The sequence below is a fragment of the Carassius carassius genome, chromosome 3, assembly GCF_963082965.1.
Source record: "Carassius carassius chromosome 3, fCarCar2.1, whole genome shotgun sequence".
Taxonomy (NCBI): Eukaryota; Metazoa; Chordata; class Actinopteri; order Cypriniformes; family Cyprinidae; genus Carassius; species Carassius carassius.
Window position 1 is genome coordinate 29,463,873 of NC_081757.1, and position 27,551 is coordinate 29,491,423.

The 27,551-nt window shown below is 37.6% G+C and overlaps 1 protein-coding gene across 2 annotated transcripts in view; it reads left to right on the plus strand.

Annotated features, from left to right (window-relative positions):
• Nucleotides 1-2,132: 2,132 nt before the first annotated feature.
• Nucleotides 2,133-27,551, plus strand: part of lrch4 (leucine-rich repeats and calponin homology (CH) domain containing 4) — a 43,163-nt gene continuing 17,744 nt past the window's right edge. The window contains exons 1-4 of one of the 2 annotated variants that reach the window (XM_059535727.1): nt 2,133-2,528; nt 24,993-25,137; nt 25,445-25,574; nt 26,577-26,682. In XM_059535727.1, the coding sequence (XP_059391710.1) occupies nt 2,357-2,528; nt 24,993-25,137; nt 25,445-25,574; nt 26,577-26,682 (553 nt within the window). In that variant the 5' untranslated portion in view covers nt 2,133-2,356. The remainder of the gene's footprint in view (nt 2,529-24,992; nt 25,138-25,444; nt 25,575-26,576; nt 26,683-27,551) is intronic. The other variant, XM_059535737.1, reaches the window with a different exon arrangement.

The window sequence follows — 27,551 nt, forward strand, 5'->3', positions numbered from 1 at the left end:
TGATAACTTTGGGATTTTTTGTTTAAAAAACAGGTTATGTTTTCAGACAGTGCCAATATTGTAAGGCAAGCCTATTCATTTTTATGTATACAGCACATTTAATACACAGTGACATTTTTTAAATCATAAAATAATCATAACAGTTAAATAGGAGACGAACTAAAGTATAATTAAATAACAATAAAAAATAAGAAATGTTAATTGATTACAAATGTCTACTGTTAAAGTATTCTGAAATGGGTCACACAAAATACCAAAAAGAAAAAAAAGAAAGAAAAAAAAAGATTTGAAGTAAAATATTCTGAAATGAAGTAGGCTGTTTTTCTGAGTCATTCTGCCACACACTCTGTTTTGAGTTGTACGCCAGGGGACGCTGTTACACAGCTCTACACAAAGACACCAGGGCTATACTGGATGCATCCTTGCACTAAACTTCTTTTATCAACTTTGGATTTTCAGCCTGCTAACGGGGATTTTTGCCCTGATATGACTCTTGACAACACCAGAAAGGGAATTTTGGAAAGAAATTTAATAACCACATCATGCCACACAATAATTTTCCAAAGAATCTCTTTAGTCTGAATTATTTATTATTATACTATATTATTTTAAATATTATTTTAAATAAGTGGTTCTCTAAAACAAACAAACAAACAAATGAATAAATAAATAAAATAACTCTAGTGTCAGTAATATTGTGAGCCTCTTTGTCATTTATATTAAATGCCACCAAGAAAATAACACAAGAATCTCACAATTACATTAGAGACTACACTGAAAAATGAGTGGTGTAGAAACAGTTTTCACTCAGAAATTGCCAGGAAATGGAAGAGGTGTCAAGTAACACATTGAATTAATTGTGTATATTCAAAGTAGAAAGACTGAAATAGAAATTCTTGTAAAATGTACTCCAAAAAAGTTTTTTTTTTTCAATTTACATCAAAAATATTTTTTACCGTGTACAGTTAAGACTTAAATCAGTGTTTCAATTCTTATTTAATAAACTAGTAGTTTTATTGCATATTCCTATCAGATCACGGGGCTTCACACAGATTTGTGATTATGACCTCACACTTTCTCACGGCCTCTCATCCCTTCTCTTCCTCTGGACTCACTCAGTCCCTCTCTTCCTCTCTGTTTGTTCCATGGGGAGTAATGACACAGTGGATAATTTTGTGACCCACTTTGTGTCCCTGTCAGGCCTAAAACACTGAACTCAGAAACACTGAACAAAAAAACAGATAGACATTAAGCATGCATGGGTAAGCAATAACTCTGTGAAAGCTTTCTGTGTACTATACGGGCAAACTTGCCAACATAATATTACAACATGGTTGAAAAAAACAAATAATGACCTCATTTATACATTATACAAAAAAAAAAAAAACTCTAAAAATTACAGTTTATGGATGTATAACCTTTTCAGCAACTTTTATGGGATTGATTTTTAATTTCACTTAAAAATATATATTTTTAGATAAATGTTTTAGATTTATTTTTGTTATATGAATGTTTATTTCCACAAAATTTCAAATGGCTTTACAGTACGTGTAGATTTTAATGACTCAAAGGTTAATAGAGATATCAAGCTTTTGTATACTGTAGGCTTACAAATAAATGTTTTTAGAGTTAATAAAAGTTCTATTAAGGTTTTAATATAAAGTAATTACTAATATAAAGTAAAATAAAGATAAAAAAACTAGAACCAGCAATGGTGTTTTTTTTATCTCAGTATTGTTGGTTTCACACCCATAAAGCAAACTAAGGGTGAACTAATGCTATAACGTTAATGCAATATTTATGTCCTTCATTTCCTCTCTCTAAGTGTACATGGTTTAATCATAGACAGTAAAAGAAAGGTTTAATGGATCTTGAAGTAGGGGAAATGCTTTGTGATATATCCATTAGAAGCTTCCTCTTACTGTTGAACCTTGTCAGTCCTGCTATCGGTATGCAAACAATGCGAAAACTTCTTCGGTTTCAGTAGTGACGCTTGTAAAGTTTGAATAAAATCTCCGAACGTCCAAATTGTTTTTTTTATCATTTCCCCTTTGAGATGAGAGCAGCGCTTTTGTGTTCATTTCCCGAGCTCGTATTGGGTGTGTCCGTCCTGTCAATCAAGACTTGCTCAATCCGCAAGCTCCGCCCCTTCTGTGAGTGTCTTCGGCTCGCTGCGGCACAAGGACTGTCAACTCACCGCAACTTTGATCAGTCACTGGATTTTACTTCACTTCTGGAGTACAACAACTTACTTTTCTGGGGTGTAACGTTATTAGATCGGCCTCGGATGAGATGGAGGTTTAGGACGGCTGATTGTCACAGTACAGAGTAAGATTTGGGTAATATTTAGTGTTTGATGGCTGCCGGGGATGGAGCTCAGCTGCCGGCGACCGTAGCGGCCAGCAGGAGCGTGGAGAAGGCGCTGGAAGAGGCTGCGTCCTGTGGAGCGCTCATCCTCTCCAACCGCAAACTCAAAGAGTTCCCCCGCACCGCCAAGAACTACGACCTGTCCGACATTACACACGCAGGTAAGACTTCAAGAAAGCGCTCACGGGATGAGAGGGGGGGGGGGGGGGATGTACCAGTGCGTTTAATGTCCTTTGTTTGAGTGTGGTCTTCACCTGCGCCCCTTCTACAGGGCTGCACCAGCACCACCATCATCACGCCCGCCCCAGAAAAAGCGGATCTTTCACTTTAGAGATGTTTGTAGGAAGCGGAGCGTCTGATAAGTTCATTTTACTCCTCACTTTCGTTCCTAAAGAACTCAATCACTGCCCGTACATCAGTTTATTGTGTTTTTAAAGACAGGTTGTTGAGTTTGAGGCCGGTGTGTTTGCTTTAGAGATTGAAGACATCTGCGCTGCGCTTCTCTTCCTGTTGTCGAGGTGGAAGCTGCTCTCGGGCTAAGCCATCTTACCACAGACCCACTGTACAACTTTACTATTTGATCTGAGAGCAGAGAAAACCTCGCAGAACTGGTCATATTATAAAATGATATTGTTGTAGACGGCTCTTTTGCGTGCACTCTCATTGGTATTGAGATCCATCTTCTTGCCAGCAACACTAATAAGACCATCTGCTGCTCCTCTTACACAAAGTGGGTATAAAGCAGTTTGTCTTTGAGCCATGCAAACCCCCACACGCACATGGTCTGCAGTCTAATACCAGTTAGTTATACTGAGCTAGCTTAGATGCTATCTGTTAGTGGCATTTACTGTCATTTCAGTTCTTGTACCTCATTTTTTTGTAACTTGTTACCCACAGCTGGAATATTTAGCTACTCAAATGCATTTACAACTTATGAATTATACTAAACGGTACTAAAACCACCTGCATTTCTGATATTCACATACCGATAATGTAATTTTAAATGCATTATTAAGATGATCATAACCCAGTTAAGCCAATATTTGAAATTGGCAAACTGGCAAATGGCTGTATCATTCAGGCTTTTAGAGTGTTCACTGTAACTGAACATGCTTTTTTTTATCGGCACATGTCCAAACTGAGTTTATTATGAGTGATGCTGGAAAAAGACAGTTGTTGCAAAAGCTACTGAACTAAACACATTTTTTTGGAGCGAGGAAGAGGCCTACGTTTTCTAAGTCATTGTGCTCTGGTATGCCATTGTTAAGGACATGAATGAGAATTGTTTCGAGTTCATTAAATGAAATGCAGCATAATTAATGGCAAGAATGAGCATCTCCAGTAGGAAATTAATGCTCTTTGAGTTTTGTACTCTGTGGCTTAGTGTATTAAGCCGTGTCTTTAGATATTTTAGATGGTCGAATATTTTTCTGTAGAGGTTTTTCCACATCAGTTTTCTGCATGGATAACCATGTTGCCTTGACAACCGTACTGTACATCTGACTCTCCAAAATACAAGCACCAGTTTGGGATCCGTCCGAGGGTGTGGAACATTTCAACAGAACTAGGCCTGAAACTTCCATTTAAAAAGGCTAGAAATCCAAGCATAGATCCAGTGTATAAAAAATCCTTCCATAATAATCATGTTCCCCAGACACACCTAACATCAGGTAGAGAATGATTACTAGGTGTTGCTCACATATTACTGGTTGAAGTTGCAGTGTGTACTTGAAGGTAGGTGGAAGATGATAGTGTCTCTTTTGCTAGGAGGCCTAAGGAGGCAAGGATTGGGCCTTGGTTTGTTCTTTCACTCTCCCGAAGCTCCAGTCTGGACTAACTTTCCCTCAGGAAGGTCAGGGGTTCAGTCTTGCTGGAGGCCCAGATCTAAAGCTCAGGCCCATCAATTCACCAAGACCCCTTTAAAACAGACCTCCACACTCATAACCAGAGTAATAATATCGCCGCTGTTGACTTCACCCTACAACAATAAGACAAGCTAGACTGTGCCTCAGCACTTTAGGGTGAGATGACATCCCGGATTGAGTTTGTTTTCATCGGAGAAGTGGAATAAATTTGGTTATTTGAAATTACAGCTCTAAGAGGAACATTGGGACCAAGAGGGAACCTCCAAATGAAATCACCGTGAATGTTTTTTTGTGTGTGCATTAGAGGAAAATGTTTGTTTCTTGTGACCATGCTTGGGGCAGTGTTTTATTCAGAGACACACACTCCATACCACAACTAAGCCCCACAGCAGCTGAGAGAAAGAGGGGAGTGAGAGAGTCCTTTTTTTCCTTTTTTTTTTTTTTTTGATAAAACGGGCTTGTGGGCTGCTCCCATTGTTGTGATATTTTTGCTGAAATAGGGACCCTCCTCTTTCCCCCCAACTGGAGTCCATTCGGCAAGACCCCTCCTCCATTGTCTGAGGCAGGTTTCCCTCTCCCCCTTGCTTTTCCCATTCCTGTTAGCCCTCTAGGTTTTTATCTCTCTCCTTTCTTGGTCGGGTGTAGATTCCCATTTATCCAGGTCATCAAAAGAGGTTTTAAATTTGGTGTCGGTTGGATGCTTTTCAAAAGGTTTTCTGAAGATGGCCTAGATTATATTCTGCAAGATACTCTCCTCATGGCTTATTTGCATTGATCTGTTATCCCCCATCAGTAATGTTTCCTGTCCGACATTAGCCTGTAGGCACGGCTGTGTCTGTGGCAGTGCAAGTCTGGACTGTCTGGATATTGGTCTAATAACTGTCTAGTTTTTTGGCATACATTCAGAGCTGTGTTGCAGTTTTGCCTGGGATTCGGTTGCCTGTTTGTTCAGTAATTGTATGAAACAACAACAAGGAACAAACTGCTTAAAGCAGATAGCATTTAGTAATGTCTTGATGTTCTTTTATAAAGATAATATTGTTTTCATATGGGTAAATGCTTATGGTTCATGTGTGAAAGAAAGATAAAAACAATGACAGCCTGTTGGAATCCACCTGACTTTGAAGAGCTTGAGCATTAAAGGCAGCAGCTACATGACATAACTGCAGCGCACCTACATAATAAACAGAACATTGTTATCTGTTGCTTTGGATGCGAATAGAGTTATCGTTCTTGCTGTGAATGAGGGGAAATTAAAGTGGTCAAATTATGTTTTTTTTAAACATCATTATTTTGTGTATTTGGTGTAACAGAATATGTTGACATGCTTTAATGTAAAAAAAAAAAAAAACACGTTATTTTTCAAATACTGTACAAATACTCCACCTCTCTTAAATGCATAATTTTCAAGAAAGTCCCTCCTTCCGACAAGAGCAGTCTGCTCTGATTGGCCAAACGACCCAGTTCATTGTGATTGGCCGAACACCGCAAGTACTCGCCGGAAATGTAACGCCCCTTTCTATAATAACGAGCTTCATCTTTCAAAATAAATGTTAAGACAGTTAATAATGTCCTTAGTTTTACCATCAGTTTAACTCCGAAAGGGGAACGTGACCAAAACAGTGATGTAGCTCATGTGAAAGTGATGTGACATACAGGTAAGTATGGTGACCCATACTCAGAATTCGTGTGCACACACACAGCAGTGAACACACACACGCCGGTGAACACACAACAGGAGCAGTGGGCAGCCATTTATGCTGCGGTGCCCGGGGAGAAGTTGGGGGTTCAGTGCCTTGCTCAAGGGCACCTCAGTCATGGTGTTGCCGGCCCGAGACTCGAACCTACAACCTTAGGGTTAGGAGTCAAACTCTCTAAACACTAGGCCACAACTTCCCCCATGTGTTTGCAGTACACAAGCCACGGTTAAGACAGCTGACTGAACTCTTTTGTTTTGAGACTTTAGTCTTTGCAACTTAAGGAATCTTATCCATGCACAATCAGTTTTTAACACTCCAAAGAGAAAGGAAAACTTGAAATTTATGGAAGCATATGGGTAGCTATATTTAATTTGGAATGTAATATGCAAAATGACAATGCATTATGTAAAATGAAAATGCATTTCTGTATTTACATTTACATTTTCCAATACATTTGTGCAACGTTTGGTGCAAAATGAAAATGAAAATTAAATTACATAATTTTCATTTGCCATTTCATATACCAGTTTTAATATGTAAAATGAATACTAATTTGAACGCTTTATAAGTTGCAAAATTAAAATGAAAATGTATTACAGAAATGATTAGATATGTATAACATGTTCAAGTTAAAACTGTGGCAAAATTATCATTTTAATGCTATTTTTCTTAAATGCATTAACACTCACAGTCAAGACACTTACGATTGCATTTGCATTCTATGTCCCGCAATGAATGTAGCAAAATTCAATGCGCACATTGAAAATGCATTCCGAGCCGATCACGTCTCCGCCCCCTCGCGCCATGTCAATCACTGCGTGAACAAGGCGGGGCTTGCAGAAGGTCAGAGACTCAAATCTCAAGAAGAGGATTCAAGTGAGAGAACATGGACAAGGCAGTTGGTCTGTGTACGTTTTTATCATTTCGGTTTATGGCTTCAATATTTCATTCGCACTTGTGGGCGGAGCTGAAACGCTGCTTTCATCTGATTGGTCGAATCGCTCCATCTTCAGCTCGGTCTTTTCATTCTTTCAGGCAGAATAAGTGTCAGTGCGAGTGAAGCACTGTAATGTCTGAAACCACCGCTCACTGTTAATTAGCATAATATTTGAATCAGATGTTGCTGGGCACATAATTCGTGCTGCTGAGACCTGCAAATTATTTCTAGGTTGTAGTATTGCATAAATATTGTCCCACTGATAAATACAGTGCAAATAGTTCTCTCTCTTTGGATAAAAGTGAAGTGGAAATAAAAATCAATAATAGACTGAACAGTTCCATGTCTGTAAAATTTACCACTCTCATCTTTTAAGTCATAAGGCACTAGGTATGTGTGTGTGACATTAATAAATAATTGTAAAAATTAATATAGTTACATTTCTGAAATAAAAATAGTAAAATTAGCTCTATGCTGCTCAGTGCTCCTGTAGCCTACCCCAGAGCGCCCTCTCGCTGTAGACGGCAATGTTTTCTCCTGGTTCTGAATAAATGCGACTTATAGTCCATTGCGACTTATAGATGTTTTTTTCCTCGTCATGACGTATTTTTGGACTGATGCAACTTATACCGAAAAATACCATTATTAACATTATTATTATTATTTATTATGAGAGTAATTGACACAGACTAGAACTTTAATATTTCACCAAATGCCCACAAGTGCGAATGAAATATTGAAGCCATAAACCGAAATGATCAAAACGTACATGGACCAACGGTCTTGTCCATGTTCTCTCACTTGAATCCTCTTCTTGAGTATTGAGTCTCTTGACCTTCTGCAAGCCCCGCCTTGTTCACGCACTGATTGACATGGCGCGAGGGAGCGGAGACATGATCGGCTCGGAATGCATTTTCAATGTGCACATTATGCATATTACATTCCAAATTGAATAATGCTACCCATATGCTTCCATAGAAATTGCCTGACTAACCCTCATTGTTACAAACCTGTAAGAATTCCATCTCTGAAACGGAAATGCAGATATTTTTCAAAAGTAGATTTCTGTCCCTCTGTTGAAAGTCCATTATACTAAAACTTTAAAGCTTTTAAAGTTCCTTAAGACATTGTGAAAGTAATCCCTATTAAAATCATTTAAAAACTATTAGTCCAGAGGTACACTTTGGACCTTGGCTCAGTGAACAACACTGAAGTCTTTTTTTATTTCATTTCATTGCATCTACTTTTGTGCTCTGTGGGTCATATAGAGTTTGGTGAGGGTGGGTAGATGATGACAGAATGGGAGCAGATGATCTGCGGAAACTATGACTCGATTTAACTGAACAAATTTCGACAGAAATGCATGATTTCTCCCACAGTGTTTTAGAAAAACACATTTTTTATCCCAGTCTTGGAAACCGATCTCCAGTATATAGATATATCAATATATCTCTGTTGTAGAACAGTGGTTTTGCAACATCTTTGTCAAAGATACAACTAATGTTTTGATAGTTTTTGAGCGCATCATTTTTCCAGATAAAGAGTTTGGCTTTTTGTTTTCTTCCCTTTTTTTTTTAAATGTACTTTTTATTGCTTTCATGCTATCATGTACTTTTTTAATGTTGTCATTCATCAAAGAGGTTCTTTTTAGATCTTAAAACATTTTGAAGGGTTCAGTCCACACACCCACACGTTCGTGTCATAAAGTGATAACAAGGACGTAAAAATGACACTGACTGCCTTTCCCAATCAGGCAAACAGCAGATCCCGTATACGTACACAGTGACACAATGACCATTTCATGGCAGAGTTGATGCATGTAACTTACTCATGTGGGTTATGCAACAAATCAGCATGTCCATACAACAAAATCTTCTCACATTTGTTGTTAGCAAGAAACCTCGCAGCATCTTTTTAGCTGTATAATGTTTAAAAAATAAAAAGTTAGGTAGCTCACTGAGCTTTTTAGATGGTCCCTTGTGTTTTATGGGTCATTCGAGTAGTCCTTTTTTCATAAAATATTTCCTGTTGTGTTAGGATGTGGTCAACCCTGTGCATTACTACTGAATATAGAACAGTAGGTCATTTTTCCTATGCAAATGAGCCTCTCAGATTCAGAGCTAGTGAAGGACTTATTTATGAATTCAGCTCTGCTAGGCAAAAGTTCAAGTTTGTGTGTGTGTTGGTTGTCTGTTTTGTGTCATTTTTGTTTTGAGTGCTCGCCAGCTGTGTTTCGTATAAGTGTGTGTGCTTTCTTTTAGTGCCAGCTGTTGGAGACTCTATTTGCGTGAGTGTGTATGCGAGAGGGCATGTTTAGGTCTGGAGTGCATATATATATATATATATATATATGTATGTATATGTGTGTGTGAAAAATGCAGATAATTGTCAGAGCTATTTTTGCTGTGACACTTTTATGCAACGTATTTTTCGAGATTAGTTGTTGCGACGGCTGGCTCTTGTATGCTTGATACATGCACAAGTATGCTTTGTTTATGGAGTGTAATAAAAAAAATTAGTGCATTCACAGTACTGGATTCGGTAACTTTGTCTCAGTTTTCAAGATTGCAAACAAAATTTAATTTAATATTAATTTTTAATTTAATTTAAATTTTTACCTTAATGTCATGTGCAGGGCTCCATATTACAGTATATTACAGTATATAGTAGTTTTACCAAAATATGTACATTTCTTTGCCTGTTACCTATTTTACACAGTATTTACTTCTACTTCACAAAAAACATGCTTCTGTTTATCTAAAAATGAACTCATTTGCATGTTTAATATTCTAAACAATCGAGTTGAGTTGATGCTGCTTTGTGCTTTTGTGTTGCTGATAATACAGCAAAAAATAAGAAAAATACAATGCATACATGCACACATGGCGCGGTATCTCACTGCACACGTGCCACATGGTTTAATGAACACACAGTTCATATGGTGTTTCAATATATCTGCTTCTCTCCTTTCCAGGTTCCACATAATCATACTCGATAGGGTGCGAAAAGTGCAAATCTGATTGAGATTCAACTGTTTGATGAACACCGACTCCTGATAAGATATGTAACGGGAAGCGTGTCCAGCTGGCAGAATCGCCATCTCCCATTAGGCTTTAGAGAGGCATCGGGGGCCAATTACTGTGTTTGTGTGTGTGTGCGCGCACTTCAGAACTTGCTAATTGTTTGGTTGAGACTAGAGTCATACCACATCAGACCTCTGGTGCAGATTATCTAGAGAGAGAACATTGAGGTTTATCACACTGACAGATAGTGCTAGTCTGCTAGATGATGGTTTTTAGTGAGTTGGGTCAAAGCTGTGCTTGCCTGTGCAGAACTCCACAATGTGAGGCTGTTTGTTTGCCAGACAGTTGCCAAGGTGTTCCGAGTCGAATCTGTGCTGTTATGTGCTTGCTACTTTGTTTTGCGTGGTTGCTAGGAGGGATGTTCATGATTTATCAATCTAATCCAGTTCATCATAAACACACATTATTAATAATAACACTTAACAAATTAATGAGAGATGAAAAATTTCCCCATGCAGATTTTGCAATACATTTAAGTCGCATTGGTGGATTTGAGTGTACGTAGATCTACAGAAAGCTGCGTGGTTTGACTTTCGCTTGAGCTCTGCTTCATGCATCGCTACACTGCTGATAATACTGACAAGGAATCTTTCTTTGTGTGAAATTTCACTAATGTGACTTGCCTTAGCAAATACTGTTAAAAATTAGCATCTTTCAGGGTTATTCAGACATTGGTGAAACACACCATCTTTATTCTTCAGAGCGGAAAATCTATTTGCTCAACAAAAGAGCTCAAACGTGCATTTCAAATAAAAATTGCGAAAGCTCTCACAATAATACCACAAATAGGCGAGCATTCTAAACATCTCCATTACATACAATTTTTTATACCTTTTTAGGTAGGTAGTAATACTGTGTACTTTCAATGTACCAATATGGATGCTTAGGATGCAAAGGAGTAGCTTTTGAAAAGGTACTGCCCCAGTGACAGCTTTTGTACCTTTCAATAAACAAAACTATGCCTGGGTTGATCGCTAATTGACTGCATTGTGTTTGTTTTGACACATGATGATTTGGTTGTTAGGGTGACAGAACACATCCGCTAACCTCGTCTTGGTTGTGTGAGATGGATTTCACCGCACTTGTCTAGTTTCTTCGGTCTTGTGTAACAGATACAAGCTCCTGCTGTATAGAGTTGAGACTTCTTGAGTCACCGCTGAACCTCCTCCACAGCATGAGATCAAGGGCTCAGAACAGCACAACATAATCTAATTGCACCGCGAGACATGCTTCCACCTTCGCAAACCTGCGCATTACAAATCTGTGTCATAAGTTAGTTGTGTTGATGGGGTATAGAAACAGATCCTTGAGTTTGCTGTTGATACAAAGATCTTTTCCAACACAACTTTGCCTGCCTGCTTGGAACGTTTGCATAGATGCTGGTACACACACACACACACACACACACACACACAGCAGCAAATGGTTTTTTTCTCAGTTCATTTGTTTGCATTAAAAAGAATAATTCAGAAGGATGATCAATGCTGATGTTCCATGCATGTTCTCTGTGTTGTTGTGTGAAGTACTTACATCACCAGTCATGTCATCTGAATATATTTCAGGCTGGTAACTCAAGCGTTAGTGGTTTCTTTTGCAGAGAGCCTGATAACCATCGATTTACTCATTGAGCTCTAAAGAATCTTAACCCCGTATGGCTGCGGATGAACTTTCTTTGTGGTTGTTTTACTGCTTGTCAGTTTAGAAGGTCTGTTAAACAGCAGTAAACATATTGATGTTTTATTAGGATTTTAATAAAACTGTTTAGAGAGAGAAGAGGAAAATGATTAGGTTTAAAGGTAATTGAGGTGTCTATGTAATTGAACACAAAAGGAGTTGTGTGGTATATCTCGGGGGCCCCTAAATGTTTGGTTGGTTAAATCCATCAGTTTGACCTTCTGTGGCCTCCATCAATGTTTAAAGACAAAGATAATACTGTAGTCTAAGTGCTGGGCCATTGACCGTGGATTAAACAGGATGCACACAGACCCCTCTGTTCATTAAGAGCGTTTGAAGACAGAGTTGTTGGCTGTACTGCCCCATAGACCCAAAAGTGGAATGATTAATGTCAGTGGCAAAGCTTCACACAGATGAGATTAGACACTCCCTAACAATGCATCTGCAAAACCATCACAAATACTGTTGCTTATAGTTCCAATTTGAATAAATCTATAAAAATTTAACTTTGACAATATAACATGTTTGCATGTTTTGTGACATTTATGACCGCTTAAATCCAGTGGCTTGTTGATCTGTCTTTCAAAATACTCTCTCACACACAAATAAAAACAAGCAAAACAATAACAAAACAAAACAAATAAACACAACAAAAACAAACAAAATACTCTCACACAAATAAAACAAACAAAACAAAATAACAAAACGAAGAACAAATAAAAAAAATAAACACAATAAAACAAACAGAATACTCATTCACACACACAAACAAAATCAAACAAAGAAAACAAAAATGTCAAACATAACCAAACAATTTCATTGAACTGAATTTGAATGTGACCAGAGAGACAGACTGTCTGCCTCAAAAAAAAAAAAAAAGAAAAACATCTGAAAATAAACTAGGACTGGTTACTTTATTATGTGTTGCATATAAACAATACATTGTAGGTAATGATGAATAGTTAGCATTCATTATTTGGTGCTTCCTTAAAAGTGTTAAAATAATTGTTACATTAAAATGCAAGTGAAATGAAAGCCAGATTTGCTTTGTTACCACTCACATTTTCCTCAGAGCTGAAAATCTAGTTTGAAAAGGATTCGCTCAGAGGACTACAACAGAAAATTGCTAATGCTCGAATAGGCTTTCTGAAGTAACTCAGACTGGCCTTTATGCCGTTGGACCTTGACATTAGCTAAAAGCTTGTATAAATCAGAACTATCCTGTTGGATTATGGTGTTTGAACTGTATATGATTGCATTACTGATATGTTAGAGCCTGTTTGGAGACTGAGGTCTAGAAATAAACCTCTGTTTTATAGTGCAGCAAGGAATAATGAAAAGATGTGGCACACTTGTGTTTTGATCGATTTGGTCAGTGCACTCCAAAGTGCTCTCTAAAGTGGCAGTGAGGTCAAACAAGCTTTTTTTCTTACGGTAAATTTACTGATGTTCTTGAATAGCACTCGTGTGCCAGGCAAGACACGCACACACACACACACACACACACACACACACACACACACACACACACACACACAAACACACAATCTTACGTTTTGCCTCCAGTAGTGCTCTTTTGAATGTGTTGAGTCACTCTGGCCCGTGTGTTTTTGTTCCGTCACCCCCTCGGCTCAGGCCAGTATTCATGCTTTCACAGCTATTGTCATGCTGCTGTTACTCATTCACCATTCCCCTTTTAAGATTTGCCCTCCTCTCCCCTCTTAGGCTCCCCCACTCCCTTTCTTTCTCTCTTTCTCTGCCCCCATCTCAAGTCAAGTCATGGCAAAGTTTATTGTTGTTCCTCCTTCAGAGGAAGAGAAAGAATAAGGTGTAGTTTGTCTATTGGCTCTAGGGGAAAATTTTGAAGGTGAACTGTGCAATTCTGTTCAGCGTGTTTTCTTCCTTAATTCACTCAGAAATGAATATTGTTATTAAAAAAAACTTTTTTTTGACTTTTTTCAAATTTTCTGTATGACAAATTTTCCATACAAAGGAAATTGTGACAAATTGAGACAAACAAGTCAAGCAGCTCATCATCCCCATCTCTTTCTATCTGTTCTTTCCTCTATAGACAAAGGCAAAAAATCTTCAAAATGAATTAATTAATCCTCTTTCCAAGCCTTCCGAAGCCTTTCAATTACTAACTGGTGGCTAGTCAAAGGATATTACAAATATACCCCATCTCTGTGAGTATCAAATGTAACTTTAGTTCTTGTGGTTGTGTTGAAATGTCATGAGATTATTGATGTCACCTGGCTTTGATCTCATGTGTCTTTGGGTCACAGAAAATAGCCTATAGTACATGGCTTCAGAAGCCTTGGAATACAGTGCACACTTGTATGATATTTTTATTTCTTATGTTTTTCCATTTCAGAGCTTGACGGTAGCCATTCACAGTCTGAATATTTTGCATCTCAGTTTGTGTTTAATTGAAGAAAGTCATATAAAGGTAATACAATTATGATAAAAGCTATTGCTTTTATGTGCAACAGTGATAGAGTGAGTACTCGGCCGTGACAATGACGGTCGATCAGGAAAAATATCTTTTTTTCTGATTGGTTATAGCAGCACTTTGGATGGCACCCTGAGCTTTGATTGTTTAGTTGGTCACAAAATGCATTCCAAAGTATAGAGGTGAGAAGAGAGAGAAGCATGGCTTCAATGTCAAGTACAGTAATAATGTCTGGGTTAGCTACCATACATATCTGATTAATCTAATATAGGAGGCATTGGGATATTTACATTTAGCACCATGCATATTACCAGTGTTTAGTTTCATGCTCAAATGCAATGTCCGAGATTGACCGATCGTCATATTGCTTTTATATGTTTGTTCAGCAGCAGTTTTTGTACTTCTTATGGCTTCGAAAATGCACAGGAGATTTCAGGAATCACTTGATAATATAGGTGAAAATAGAGCACAAATCTGTCATAAACATAAAATTATAATTAGACCTTTATAGAATGTGAAATCTATAGTAAATTCTATCTGCTATCCTTGTCTGTGCTTCAGCAGCACGCTGTCATGAAAGCGCATCATGGCAGTAGCTCTTTCTCTTGCGCCCTTTCACTGGCATTGGAATCATTTTCTGCAGATAGGCTACAAGTTGTAGTGTTACGTCTATGTTATATATCCAAGTTATCTGATTATTATCACAGGATGTGTCATAGAATGGGCTTCAGTTTATTGGGATAAAGCAACTCTTCAGCTTTGCCTTAGGCAGCTATTTCTTTTTTAAATGCTTATTTTTTTATAACATTGCTGCATCATAATCATAATCTAACAGTGTTCTAATCACTAAATAATTGTTTTCATAGAAAGGTTTTCATGTCATATTTTTATAAAAATATATACATTTTTTGTACTTAAGTCTTCAGATATTTTCATTATCTCCATTATGGCCATACCCTTCCCCTGAATACTCAAGTACTCGTTTTTTAAACCTAATGTTGATCAAAATCACAAAAATGCCCATTACTAATTGCTTTTGCTTTAAAGTGCCCCATTATTCCTTTTCGAATGATTACCTTCATGCAGTGTGTCATGTAGCTGTATGTGAACATAAACTATCTGCAATATGTCTGCAATCTGCAAAATATCTGCAATCACCTAAACAAGTCGTCAGGAATTCAAATCTGTTATTGCTGTTATTGCTCTACGTCACAAAGTAACACCGTGACGAGTGGGGCGGGGCCGAGAGCTGTGGGAACGGGTCAAGGCCAGTGGAGTAATTGGAAATGAGTGACACCTGCACCACTCACCGGTCTCGAGTCCCACGGAGGAGATCCGGAAGGATTAAAGAGGAGTTACGACAGTGAAGGACAAGAGAGAACCAGTCCTGGGTTTTATTTTGTGTTTTGGTTTTGTTTGTGCGCGGCAGTCGTCCGTGAGAGGCTGTCGCGCTGTTTTGTGTTTATTTGGTTATTAAAGTTTGATTTAAATGTTCGGCGGTTCTCGCCTCTTTCTTCCCGTCTTACGAATAGCATTAAAAAACATATTTGCATAATGTCATGTTTTACAAAGGACTGCGTCATCTGACCAATCACAGCGAGGTTTAGAGATCAATTCTTTGAACTGCTTTGCACGAGTCGTTTAAGAATCCTTAAATAAATTAGGTAAAATCAAATAACTCATAAAACAATATTAGCGACCTTAAAAATGGCATAATAGGGGCACTTTAATGTACAGAGATAACTATAAAGGTGTGGTCACATTAGTGAAATTTCTGCAAAATTGATCCATTGGTTATTTTTAACGAATGAAGCACAGCTCACAAACCAAGCAGCTTTTTGTTTCTCAATATGGCAAATCCACACGACCAAAATCTACACGGGAAAAGCTTTTGCCCATACACAAAATTACCAATCAAAAAGATTCCTATTTAAATGACAGTGGTGAATGTGATTTGCCACTTAAGAGTAGGTAGACTTTCCACTGTGTATAAACATTGTTTCTGAATATTTTTTAGCATGATATTATTTATATTGGTGTGAGTTGCGGATGTGGCCAATTGTTTGTCCAACCAGTGGATGAATAAGTGGAGTGGCAACCTATTTAGAAAGTGCTACAGAAATGATGTGCTTCCCCTTTAAGACAGGACAGACATGGATGATAAATACAACAGCGTAAAAAAAGTTTTGTTCAGATAAAAGTGAGTCAGTGCCTGACACATCAGGTCTAGTCAGTGTGTTGTGTTGACACAAGCGCAGCGTCATGTTTCAGGTAATCTCAGGGATGACTAGAGCTCCTGGCAGCAGATACGCAGAGACAAATCTTTGGTTGGGTCAGAGCTCTTCGAGTAACCCTCCTCAACACCTGTTGTAGAAGTAGTCATGTGGGTATAAAAATGTTACATAAAGCTTGTGTGGAGCGTACAGTATAACTAGGGTTTGTTTGTGTTGTTTTTGTGTTTGTCTGAAATAAACTGTGAGGGAGTCTAATATCCAGCAGGCTAATCTGTGTAATCTCCTTCTAGAGCTAAAGAAAGAGTGCAGGGTGTGGAGGTGTGTGTGTGTGTGTGTGTGTGTTGATTAACACTCTCTCACACACAGCAGATGCGAAACCAGCTTCAATTACACCAAAGAGACGCTAGCAGGCAGAAGACCGCTCATATTCCTCGGAGAGAGGGGATCAGTAAACCAACTGGCACTTTTAAGAAGTTTCTCCATCACTCACACACACACACACACACTCAGAAGATATTTAGAGTGAGACCTTCAGGACATAATTGAAATACAGTCCTGCTTATTAGCTGGTGACTTTTGTCATGCCATAATAATCATTTCATACCTCACGCAGGAGGTGTTTGTGTTGTGAGCCCCTCAGGAGAATGTGATACGTCTAGGCGACTGTTTCCAGGAGCACAAAGTAAACATGGCTAGAACTGAAATGAAAGCATTAAGCAGTACCACTCAAACAGAATGATCTAAGAGAGTATGTGAAAGATAATTTCATTGCAAATATACTAGAAATAAAAAGAAAAGAGCTTGATTCTGTTGTACAGCTAAGTGGGTGGTGCCTCCTCAAACTGATGCCAGTTGAGCCTGAAGTTGCCAGACCACTTAAGCAAACAAAATGATGTTTACACTTTGAGGAATCAGCTTCTGAATGACTTGCTTATATTTTTAGTGTATGCACATTTTATATATATATATATATATATATATATATTAGAGCTGAAACAACGAATCGATTTAATCGATTAAAATCGATTATTAAAATAGTTGTCAACTAATTTAGTCATCGATTCGTTGCTAAATAACTTTTATTTGCCGTAAGCGGCTCATTTCGTGCATATTTCAAATCTGCGGTGACCAAAGTGTGGCAGTAATGAGCCACCGGAGGTTTTACTCAGCCAGTACAACAGGAGAAGTAGCGAATAGCCAATAGCTGGCCTTGTTTTATGTCACGTGCTTCCCGAACAGCGTCTCTGCAGCCATAGACATCATATGATGTCTATGTCTGCAGCATTCAGCGTGATGTGGGAGTACTTTACATTGAGCCTTTAAAAAAAGAAGAGTAACCTGCACTACTGCACTGTTTAAGGGGACGTTCACATATCGCGTCTTTTGCGCGCTCAAGTTCGTTATTTCCAACACCGCACCGCATCGAGTTAAAAACATCTCAACTTTTCAGAATGCAGCAACCGCACCGCGGGTCATGTGACAAGAACTAACCAATCAGCTTCATCCTTTCCCGTAACAACGTTAAAAGCTCAGTCAAGATGAAAGGAACAGCTGATCATAGTTGTATATGGATTTCCATTTTGAAATAAATTTAGTAGCAGAGCTACTGCAAGCGATTTTTTGAGCTGCAAATCCATTTATCCTTTGCTGAAATTTCCGCGTCTTCAAGGAGAGAGCACGTCATGGTTGCTTAGCAAAGGCAGACGCCTCAGGGGCGCTTCTGCGCGAGCGCTTTGGAAAGAAGGAGAAAGCGGTGCGCCTAGCGTTTTCCACGCGTTTTTAGGCGCGATTTGTGAACGGCCCCTAAGACTTTCATTTGTGCAGATTCTTCAGTACAATGTTGTTTGCAAATGTTTAGTCATACAAGCTGATAACATTGCTTTTTAACAGTTAACATTTAAAGCTTTACAAACATGTTCTGTGATCAGTTTGTCGTTTAACAGTTCAAAATTCAGTCGTGCAGCCTAATTATGACTGAATGAGAGAGGTAAATGTAGATATTTGAAATGCACTTTTTTTTCTAAGTATTATTCACTGCTCTTTTTCACACAGCAGGTTTTTTGTGTGTGTCCTATTTTTTTTTCTGGACAACCTTCTGATGGATTTTACTTTAAATTGTGAGTTCCATTCAGGTTTCATGCCATTGGCACTTTTTTTGAAGGATTGTTTACAATTTCACAGCAAAAGCTATAAAGCTTTTTCCCAGTAAATAATAAAATACAATGTACTGCAATTTTATTCTGTTTTATCCTTATTCTTCGTGAAAATATGTTCGGAAAGATTCCTTAATAAGCTTTGTTCAGGATGTTAAACTACTTTAGGAGGTCTAAGGACTGCCATGGTGAAAACATTATTTGAAATCTTGTGAAATTAGCTAGAGTATGGGTCAGTGTTCTGATTGCAGAAGAGTTCGACAAAGGATTACTAACACAATAAAACAACTCCAGGTATATTTTTGATGAGGATATGACAGTGCAAAATGGTTAAAATCTCTTAAATCTATGCTGAATGATAAAGGCCATTTATTAATAATTTACTTGGGGGAAAAATGGAAAAAACTAAAATATAAGTACATAAACCGATTAATCGATTAATCGTAAAAATAATCGACAGATTATTCGATTATCAAAATAATCGTTAGTTGCAGCCCTAATATATATATATATATATATATATATATATATATATACACACAAACACACACACATACATTTATTTATATATATATATATACATTTATTTATATATATATATATATATATATGTATATGTGTGTGTGTGTGTATATATTATACATTATATACAGTACAGACCAAAAGTTTGGACACACCTTCTCATTCAAAGAGTTTTCTTTATTTTCATGACTATGAAAATTGTAGATTCACACTGAAGGCATCAAAACTATGAATTAACACATGTGGAATTATATATGGAATTATATACATAACAAAAAAGTGTGAAACAACTGAAAATATGTCATATTCTAGGTTCTTCAAAGTAGCCTCCTTTTGCTTTGATTACTGCTTTGCACACTCTTGGCATTCTCTTGATGAGCTTCAAGAGGTAGTCACCTGAAATGGTCTTCCAACAGTCTTGAAGGAGTTCCCCGAGAGATGCTTAGCACTTGTTGGCCCTTTTGCCTTCAGTCTGTGGTCCAGCTCACCCCTAAACCATCTCGATTGGGTTCAGGTCCGGTGACTGTGGAGGCCAGGTCATCTGGCGCAGCACCCCATCACTCTCCTTCTTGGTCAAATAGCCCTTGATGCCTTCAGTGTGACTCTACAATTTTCATAGTCATGAAAATAAAGAAAACTCTTTGAATGAGAAGGTGTGTCCAAACTTTTGGTCTGTACTGTATATATATATATATATATATATATATATATATATATAATAATGTGCAGCTTGTAGGCCTATATGATTATTGATTTGCAATTATTGATTTTAGAAAATTTTGTTTGGCTATTATTTTTAATGTTTTGTAAAGACTGTTGACAAGCTGAATATGAAAACCACATTATTTGTGTAGCATTAACAGTGCTCATTAAAACCAAAACAATATGCTGAGAATTTCTACAAGCTAATTTACAAGTAATCATGAATATACATTAGATAAACAGTTCATTTAACATGAACAGTTACCAAAAGTGAGTTGTCAAAAATTTGTGTAGATTGGATTAGAGCTGAAACAACTTATCGATTTAATTGATTAAAATCGATTATTAAAATAGTTGTCAACTAATTTAGTCATCGATTAGTTGCTAAATAACTTTTATTTGCCGTAAGTGGCTCATTTCGTGGATATTTTAAATCTGCGGTGACCAAAGTGTGGCAGTAATGAGCCACCGGAGGTTTTACTCAGCCAGTACAGCAGAAGTAGAGATTAGCCAATAGCTGGCCTTGTTTTATGTCATGTGCTTCCCGAACAGCGTCGCTGCAGCATTCAGCCAGGGGGGCAGGGTTTCATATTTTATTGAAGCATCCCTGGGCACCGCCATTGGCTAGCAGACCCCCACCTGCTGTTAGCATTCCATTGACTCCCATTCATTTTGGCGTCACTTTGACAGCGAATAACTTTACATCTGAGGTGTTTAAAGACTCCATTTGTCCATTGATTATTTCTAAAGAAACACGAAAATGTATAAAAGGCTCCATTACGTTGTATCTTATGCTGTGGCCCCGCAGAAGCAGTTTTTGTAAAAATAGGCTAACAATTGCGTCATAACCTGCGACTCTGTCGCACAGTAGAAAAATTACCGTATGGACAAGAGGAGAAGCTCAAGCAATCTTTTACTGTCTATGAGGCTATCAGGGGAACGTGGAGGTATGAAGTCAAGGGAGAAGCTCATAGAGAGTCCATAAAAGCAACAGAACAAAAATTATTCAACAACGTCTGCAAGATATGGTGGGTGATTCAGATTTCTCTTGGCACAGCGATTAGAAGACTTACAATTGTCAGACAGGTTGCTTACGTGACATCTACGTCATCAAGCTCAGTTTGAGTCTGCGCAGTACGCTCGACCCCCAAGAAGTCTAATTGACTTCACTTGTCTCCGTTGAATCCAATGGGGTAAAAGCTGATAACATTGCTTTTAACAGTTAACATTTAAAGCTTTACAAACATGTTCTGTGATCAGTTTGTCATTCAGTCAGTCTTGCAGCCTAATTATGACTGAATGAGAGAGGTAAATGTTTAAGTGTATTTGAAATGCACTTTTTTTCAAAGTATTCACTGCTCTTTTTCACACAGCAGGTTTTTTGTGTGTGTCCAATTTTTTTTTCTGGACAACCTTCTGATGAATTTTACTTTAAAACGTGAGTTCCATTCAGGTTTCATGCCATTGGCACTTTATTTGAAGGATTGTTTACAATTTCACACATAAGCTATAAAGCTGTTTCCCAGGTATAAGCTGTGTGTTTACAGGAAAAAAATAATAAAATGCAATGTATTGTAATTTTATTCTGTTTTATTCTTATTCTTCGTGAAAATATGTTCTGAAAGATTTCTTAATAAGCTTTGTTAGGGATGTTAAACTACTTTAGTAGCCCTAAGGACTGCCATGGTGGAAACATTTTTTGAAATCTCTTTGTGAAATTTGCTAGAGTACGTATGGGTCAGTGTTTTGATTGCAGAAGAGTTCGACAAAGGATTGCTAACACATAATAAAACGCAACTCCAGGTATATTTTTGATGAGGATATGACAATGCAAAATGGTTAAAATCTCTAAAAAGTCTATGTTGAATAATAAAGACCCTTTGTTAATAATTTACTTGGGGAAAAAATGGGCAAAACTAAAATATAAGTACATAAACCTATTAATCGTAAAAAATTTAATGTTCCAGAAAGCACTAGAATATAGAAACTTTTAAAGTGTGACCATCTTTGCAATATTCAAAATTACTACAAAAATATCTGTTCCAAACCAATGTTTCATAATTAATGATAGAAGTTCTAAAATGTATATGACCTAAATATTTACCAAAGTATTGATATTAAGTGAAATTGAACAGAACAATAATAATTAGCCCTTCAAAATTACAGAAGAACAATACAAAATTTAGTAAACACATTTTTTTTGCTTTGTGATATTAAAATATTTTGTTAAATGCCAAGTCCTAATTATTATTATTATTAATGAGAACTGTTACTTCACCACATAGAGTGATTTATCAAATATTTCTTATTTTGCATTATTCAAACTCATACACATCATTTTTCTCCATGATGTGGGCACACTGGCATTTCTCTCATTTTCTACCATCTATGCTGGTGCAAGTGCAAAGCAGTGCAGGGGATTGTGGGAAGTATGGGCTGGGAATCTTTAGTTCCCACTGGGAATGGAGAGGCGGGAAATGCTTCCTTTGCCAAATAAAACGGCAGAACAAAAGATCTGGTGAAGGAGAGCAGATTGGACAATTGGACAGTGCACGGAAGAATAGAAAGAAAAAAATGCACACACCCACTTCCACATGCTATTTTTCTCACAGTGTGAATGTAAATTTGGATGTAATATCATCGAGAGGGTTATTTGTCAAAACTAAGTGTGGAGAACTGGATCTGAAAGGCCTGAAATTACACTGTACTTGTGCATATGACACTAATGTATGTTGAAAACATGACACGCTAACCTTCATTTAGCCCTCTTCTCTGTGTTTTGGTCTGGTTTGTCTCTCCAGTCACATGGACTTACGCTCACATTCACACACCCTGTTCTAAGCCTTCTCGGTCCTGTAATTAAAATCCTGCCCTCTCCAGAAATACATCCTGACCCTACGACCAGCGCCACAGAGGGAGTATGTGTTTCACGATTATCTGGAGAGAGCAACCTCTTTCTGAAATGAAAATATGGAAGGGAATTGGAAAAGTTTGAGCTATATTCAGACAAAAAAAAGCTCACATCCTCAATTGCTGTCGAAAATGGACTTGGACGAAATCTGGATTCCTATAAAAAAGTCTTTGTTCACTTTGGGAAACATGAATGTTTACGTGTTAACCGTCCCTGGCTCACAAAAACCATGGACGGCATAAACAATGTGTTTGAATGCATATGCTAGCTGGACAATAGATGCTTGTCTGCTGCTTATGATGCATCTACAGTCTGGCTGTTGATTGATTCTGACTGATTGATTGATTGTGATGTAAACACAAAGGAAGTGTCGTAATCGGCAAGATCATCTCCAACCTAGTTTGTCCATTTTGGTTTTGGTCTCACGAAACCCATCAAGTACATGCCTGGGTTGTATTTAAAAAATTTAGGTAACACTTTACTTAAATCATTTATGTACAATACCTTATAAAAGTAGTTCCAATGCATTTATTGTGGGTTGTAATACACCTTATGATGCATTGTACAATCTCATGGATAATTGTAACCACGGTTAATATGTCATAAGACTTATCAATTCATTGTTACAATATGCTTTTTAAATTTGGTTATAATTATTTACAACAAGATAAAGTGTACTACAATGCATATTTTGAATAATTATAATGCATTTTTTTCAATCCCATTATATTGCATTATACATAAAGGCTTTAAATGTCAACAAATTAGAATATGATGACATGCCAATCAGCTAATCAACTCAGAACACCTGCAAAGGTTTCCTGAGCCTGGTCTCTCAGTTTGGTTCACTAGGCTACACAATAATGGGGAAGACTGCCGATCTGACAGTTGTCTAGAAGACAATCATTGACACCCTTCACAAGGAGCCACAAACATTCATTGCCAAAGAAACTGGCTGTTCACTGAGTGCTGTATCTAAGCATGTTAACAGAAAGTTGAGTGTAAGGAAAAAGTGTGGAAGAAAAAGATGCACAACCAACCAAGAGAACCGCAGCCTTATGAAGATTGTCAAGCAAAATCGATTCAAGAATTTGAGTGCACTTCACAAGGAATGGACTGAGGCTGGGGTCAAGGCATCAAGAGCCACCACACACAGACGCGTCAAGGAATTTGGCTACAGTTGTTGTATTCCTCTTGTTAAGAAAAGAAAAAAAAAAAGAAAGTGACGTGACATTCAGCCAAGTATGGTGACCCATACTCAGAATTTGTGCTCTGCATTTAACCCATCCGAAATGCACACACACAGAGCAGTGAACACACACACACACTGTGAGCACACACCCGGAGCAGTGGGCAGCCATTTATGCTGCGGCGCCCGGGGAGCAGTTAGGGGTTCGATGCCTTGCTCAAGGGCACCTAAGTCGTGGTATTGAAGGTGGAGAGAGAACTGTACATGCACTCCCCCCACCCACAATTCCTGCCGGCCCGGGACTCGAACTCACAACCTTTCGATTGGGAGTCCAACTCTCTAACCATTAGGCCACGACTTCCCGTACAGCAGAGGGTTGCCGTGACCTGGATTCGAACCGGGGTTGCTGTGGCCACAACGCAGAGTACTAACCACTATACGATCACGGCGTGCCACTGGCTCACCCAAAGCCACTCCTGAACCACAGACAAAGTCTCAAAAGTAAGGTATCTTACCTGGGCTAAGGAGAAGAAGAATTGGACTGTTGCCCAGTGGTCCAAAGTCTTCTTTTCAGATGAGAGCAAGTTTTGTATTTCATTTGGAAACCAAGGTCCTAGAGTCTGGAGGAAGGGTGTAGAAGCTCATAGCCCAAGTTGCTTGAAGTCCAGTGTTAAGTTTCCACAGTCGGTATGATTTGGGGTGCAATGTCATCTGCTGTTGTTGGTCCATTGTGGTTTTTGAAAACCAAAGTCACTGCACCGGTTTACCAAGAAATTTTGGAGCACTTCATGCTTCCTTTTGCTGACCAGCTTTTTGAAGATGCTGATTTCATTTTCCAGCAGAATTTCACACCTGCCAGAAGCACCAAAAGTTGGTTAAATGATTTTGATGATGATGATGAAGAATTCACCAAAAAGGTTTTTTTTTGGTGGGTTTTTGTTAAATGTGAGCCAAAATCATCACAATTAAAAGAACCAAAGACTTAAACTTCTTCAGTTTGTTTGCATTGAATTTATTTAATACACCAGTTTCACAATTTGAGTTGAATTACCCAAATAAATGCACTTTTCCACAACATTCTAATTTGAGATGCACCTGTATATACAGTATATATGTGTGTGTGTGTGTGTGTGTGTGTGTGTGTGTGTGTGTGATTGGTCAGTAGTTATTGTTTGCTAACTGTGATTGGTGGTTCTCTTTCAGACCTGTCAAAGAACCGGCTCTGTGAGGTGCCAGAGGAGGTGTGTCAGTTTGTCTCATTGGAGACGCTCAGCCTGTACCACAACTGTGTGCGATCCCTCACGCCCAACCTGTGCCAGCTGCAAGCCCTCACCTACCTCAACCTCAGGTAAAACAAGATACAGCGTCAGGTGTCTCATCATGTTTATCTGAACCAGAGCTTTTTTAATAAAACAAATTAATATTTCATTCAGCAATTTTTTTTTTGACCTTGGTAAGCATAAGATTTTAAAATATAAAAAAAAAACTGACCCTGAACTTTTGGATGGTAACGTACACAAAATAATCAGGTCCCCCTGAGTGAAATTTCAGCTTGATTAAAGGATTGTATATACAGCAAATCTGTCATTCAGTGTTTTGTACTGGTGTTAGATTGCATCAATTGAATTCTGTCTCTTTCTGTTTGTGCGGTGTAGTCGTAACCAGCTGTCCAGTCTCCCGTCATCAGTATGTCAACTCCCTCTCCTGCGAGTGCTCATCGTCAGCAACAACAAGTTATCAGTCATACCGGCCTCCATACACACACTCATACACCTGCGACAACTGGTACGTACAACTGACAGATATACACTCATCTTCATTTAGAAGGCATCTTATAGACAAAGGTTTTTATACAGATCTGCTGAATCCTGACCCTCCCCCTCACACAAACTGGTTGATTAAAAAAAGACAAGAAGAGATTTATGAGCCTTGATGTCGAAACCAGGATGAATAATTTGCCATGGACTCCCTTGAGGTTTTCTTTTTTTTTATTATTATTAATTCTGTAATTCTGAGTGACTGTTATTTACGTTGAAGAACAAAAAATCCAAGTATCTTCAGTTTATATTTATTATAAACTTGTTATGCTCATCAATAAAAAAAGAAAACACAAAAAAACCCACAGGAATATTTTTAGGGAACCCGCAGTGAATTACTATTCCAGGTTTTGACATCACCGCTGTAGCACTCTATAAGAACATCTCAAATGTTCTCAGTTTCACAATATGTTTGAGGATTTTTTTCTACATTTGTAGTTTAGTTAGCATAGTTAATCCATATCAGAACCAGTCACACAAACACAGTTATTAATGACTGTACATTTCTGACAGCTGTCTGTGGTGTGAAATCTGTTACGCTCACCAAGGCTACATTTATTTGATGAAAAATACAATTTTTACAGCAATGCTGTAAAATATTTTTTACATTTTTAAAATAACTTTTTCCTATTTTAATATATTTCAAAATGTAACTTATTCATTTGATGGCAAAACTGAGTTTTCAGTAACCTTTGATTCAGTCTGTAGAATTTTTGTGAAAACCGTGATATTTCGTCATAATTTTTTCATGATTTTTTGCTAAATAGAAATTTAAAAAGAAAAGCATTTATTTGAAATATAAATAAATGTCTTTACTTTTACTTTTGATCAGTTTAATGCACCTTTGCTCGATGAAGTATTCATTTTTAAACCGTAGTGGATGTGCAATATTCAGTCCCTGTTTTATAATTCCTTCCATACCTTCATCTTTCTCACTGCACCTTCCTCTCGCTGTCTGTTTCTCCATCAGGATGTGAGCTGTAATGAGCTGCAGTCACTTCCTGTTGAGCTCGGCCAGTTAGAATGTTTAAGGGATTTAAATCTGAGAAGAAATCAGCTTACAATTTTACCAGAAGGTCAGTATCCTATTTTCTAGGCCTTATCACATAAAGGAAAAATGTGTTATCTTGCAGTATTACAGAGATTGAGATGTTACTTGAAATATCACTAAACACTGTTGACCAAACATTCCAAAAGCCCAATCTGTTTTGTATTGGGCAGATTAATAAAAAAAAAAAAAAAAGATTTTTCAGATTAATAAAAAAATATTTGGACACTTAAACCACACTTAAAAAAAGTGTGTGAAGGTCATTGAAAATTAAGCAAAATATATATATTAAAAAGAATCTTTTAAATTTTTAATGAATTTCAATGAAAATGCTTCACCATATTTGGTCACTTCCTGTCATATTAATGGTTAATTTGCAGAACTACACTCATGGTCACTGTGATAAGACATATTTATGAATTTTAAGACTTTACTGGCTAGAAATCTTTGCAAATATGTGACCCTGGAGCACCAAACCAGTCTTAAGTAGCACAGGTAATTGTAGCAATAGCCAAAAACACAGTGTTTGGGTCAAAACGATCGATTTTTCTTTTATGCCAAAACCATTAGGCTATTAAGTAAAGATCATGTTCCATGAAGATATTTAGTAAATTTCCTACCGTAAATATATTAGAACTTGAATTTGAACTAGAATTTGATTGGTAATATGTAGGGCTGTAGCTATCGAATATTTTAGTAATCGAGTATTCTACCAAAAATTCCATCGATTAATCGAGTAATCGGATAAAATGTGTTTTTGCTTAATTAAAGTGCAATATTAATCTCCTCCTGGGTCTTGTGATGGTCACGGAGGGACCGCACGTTCAACATGGACGTTAATACGCACACATACGCACAAACACACACCGAGACTGTTTGGTGATACAAAAGTTTATT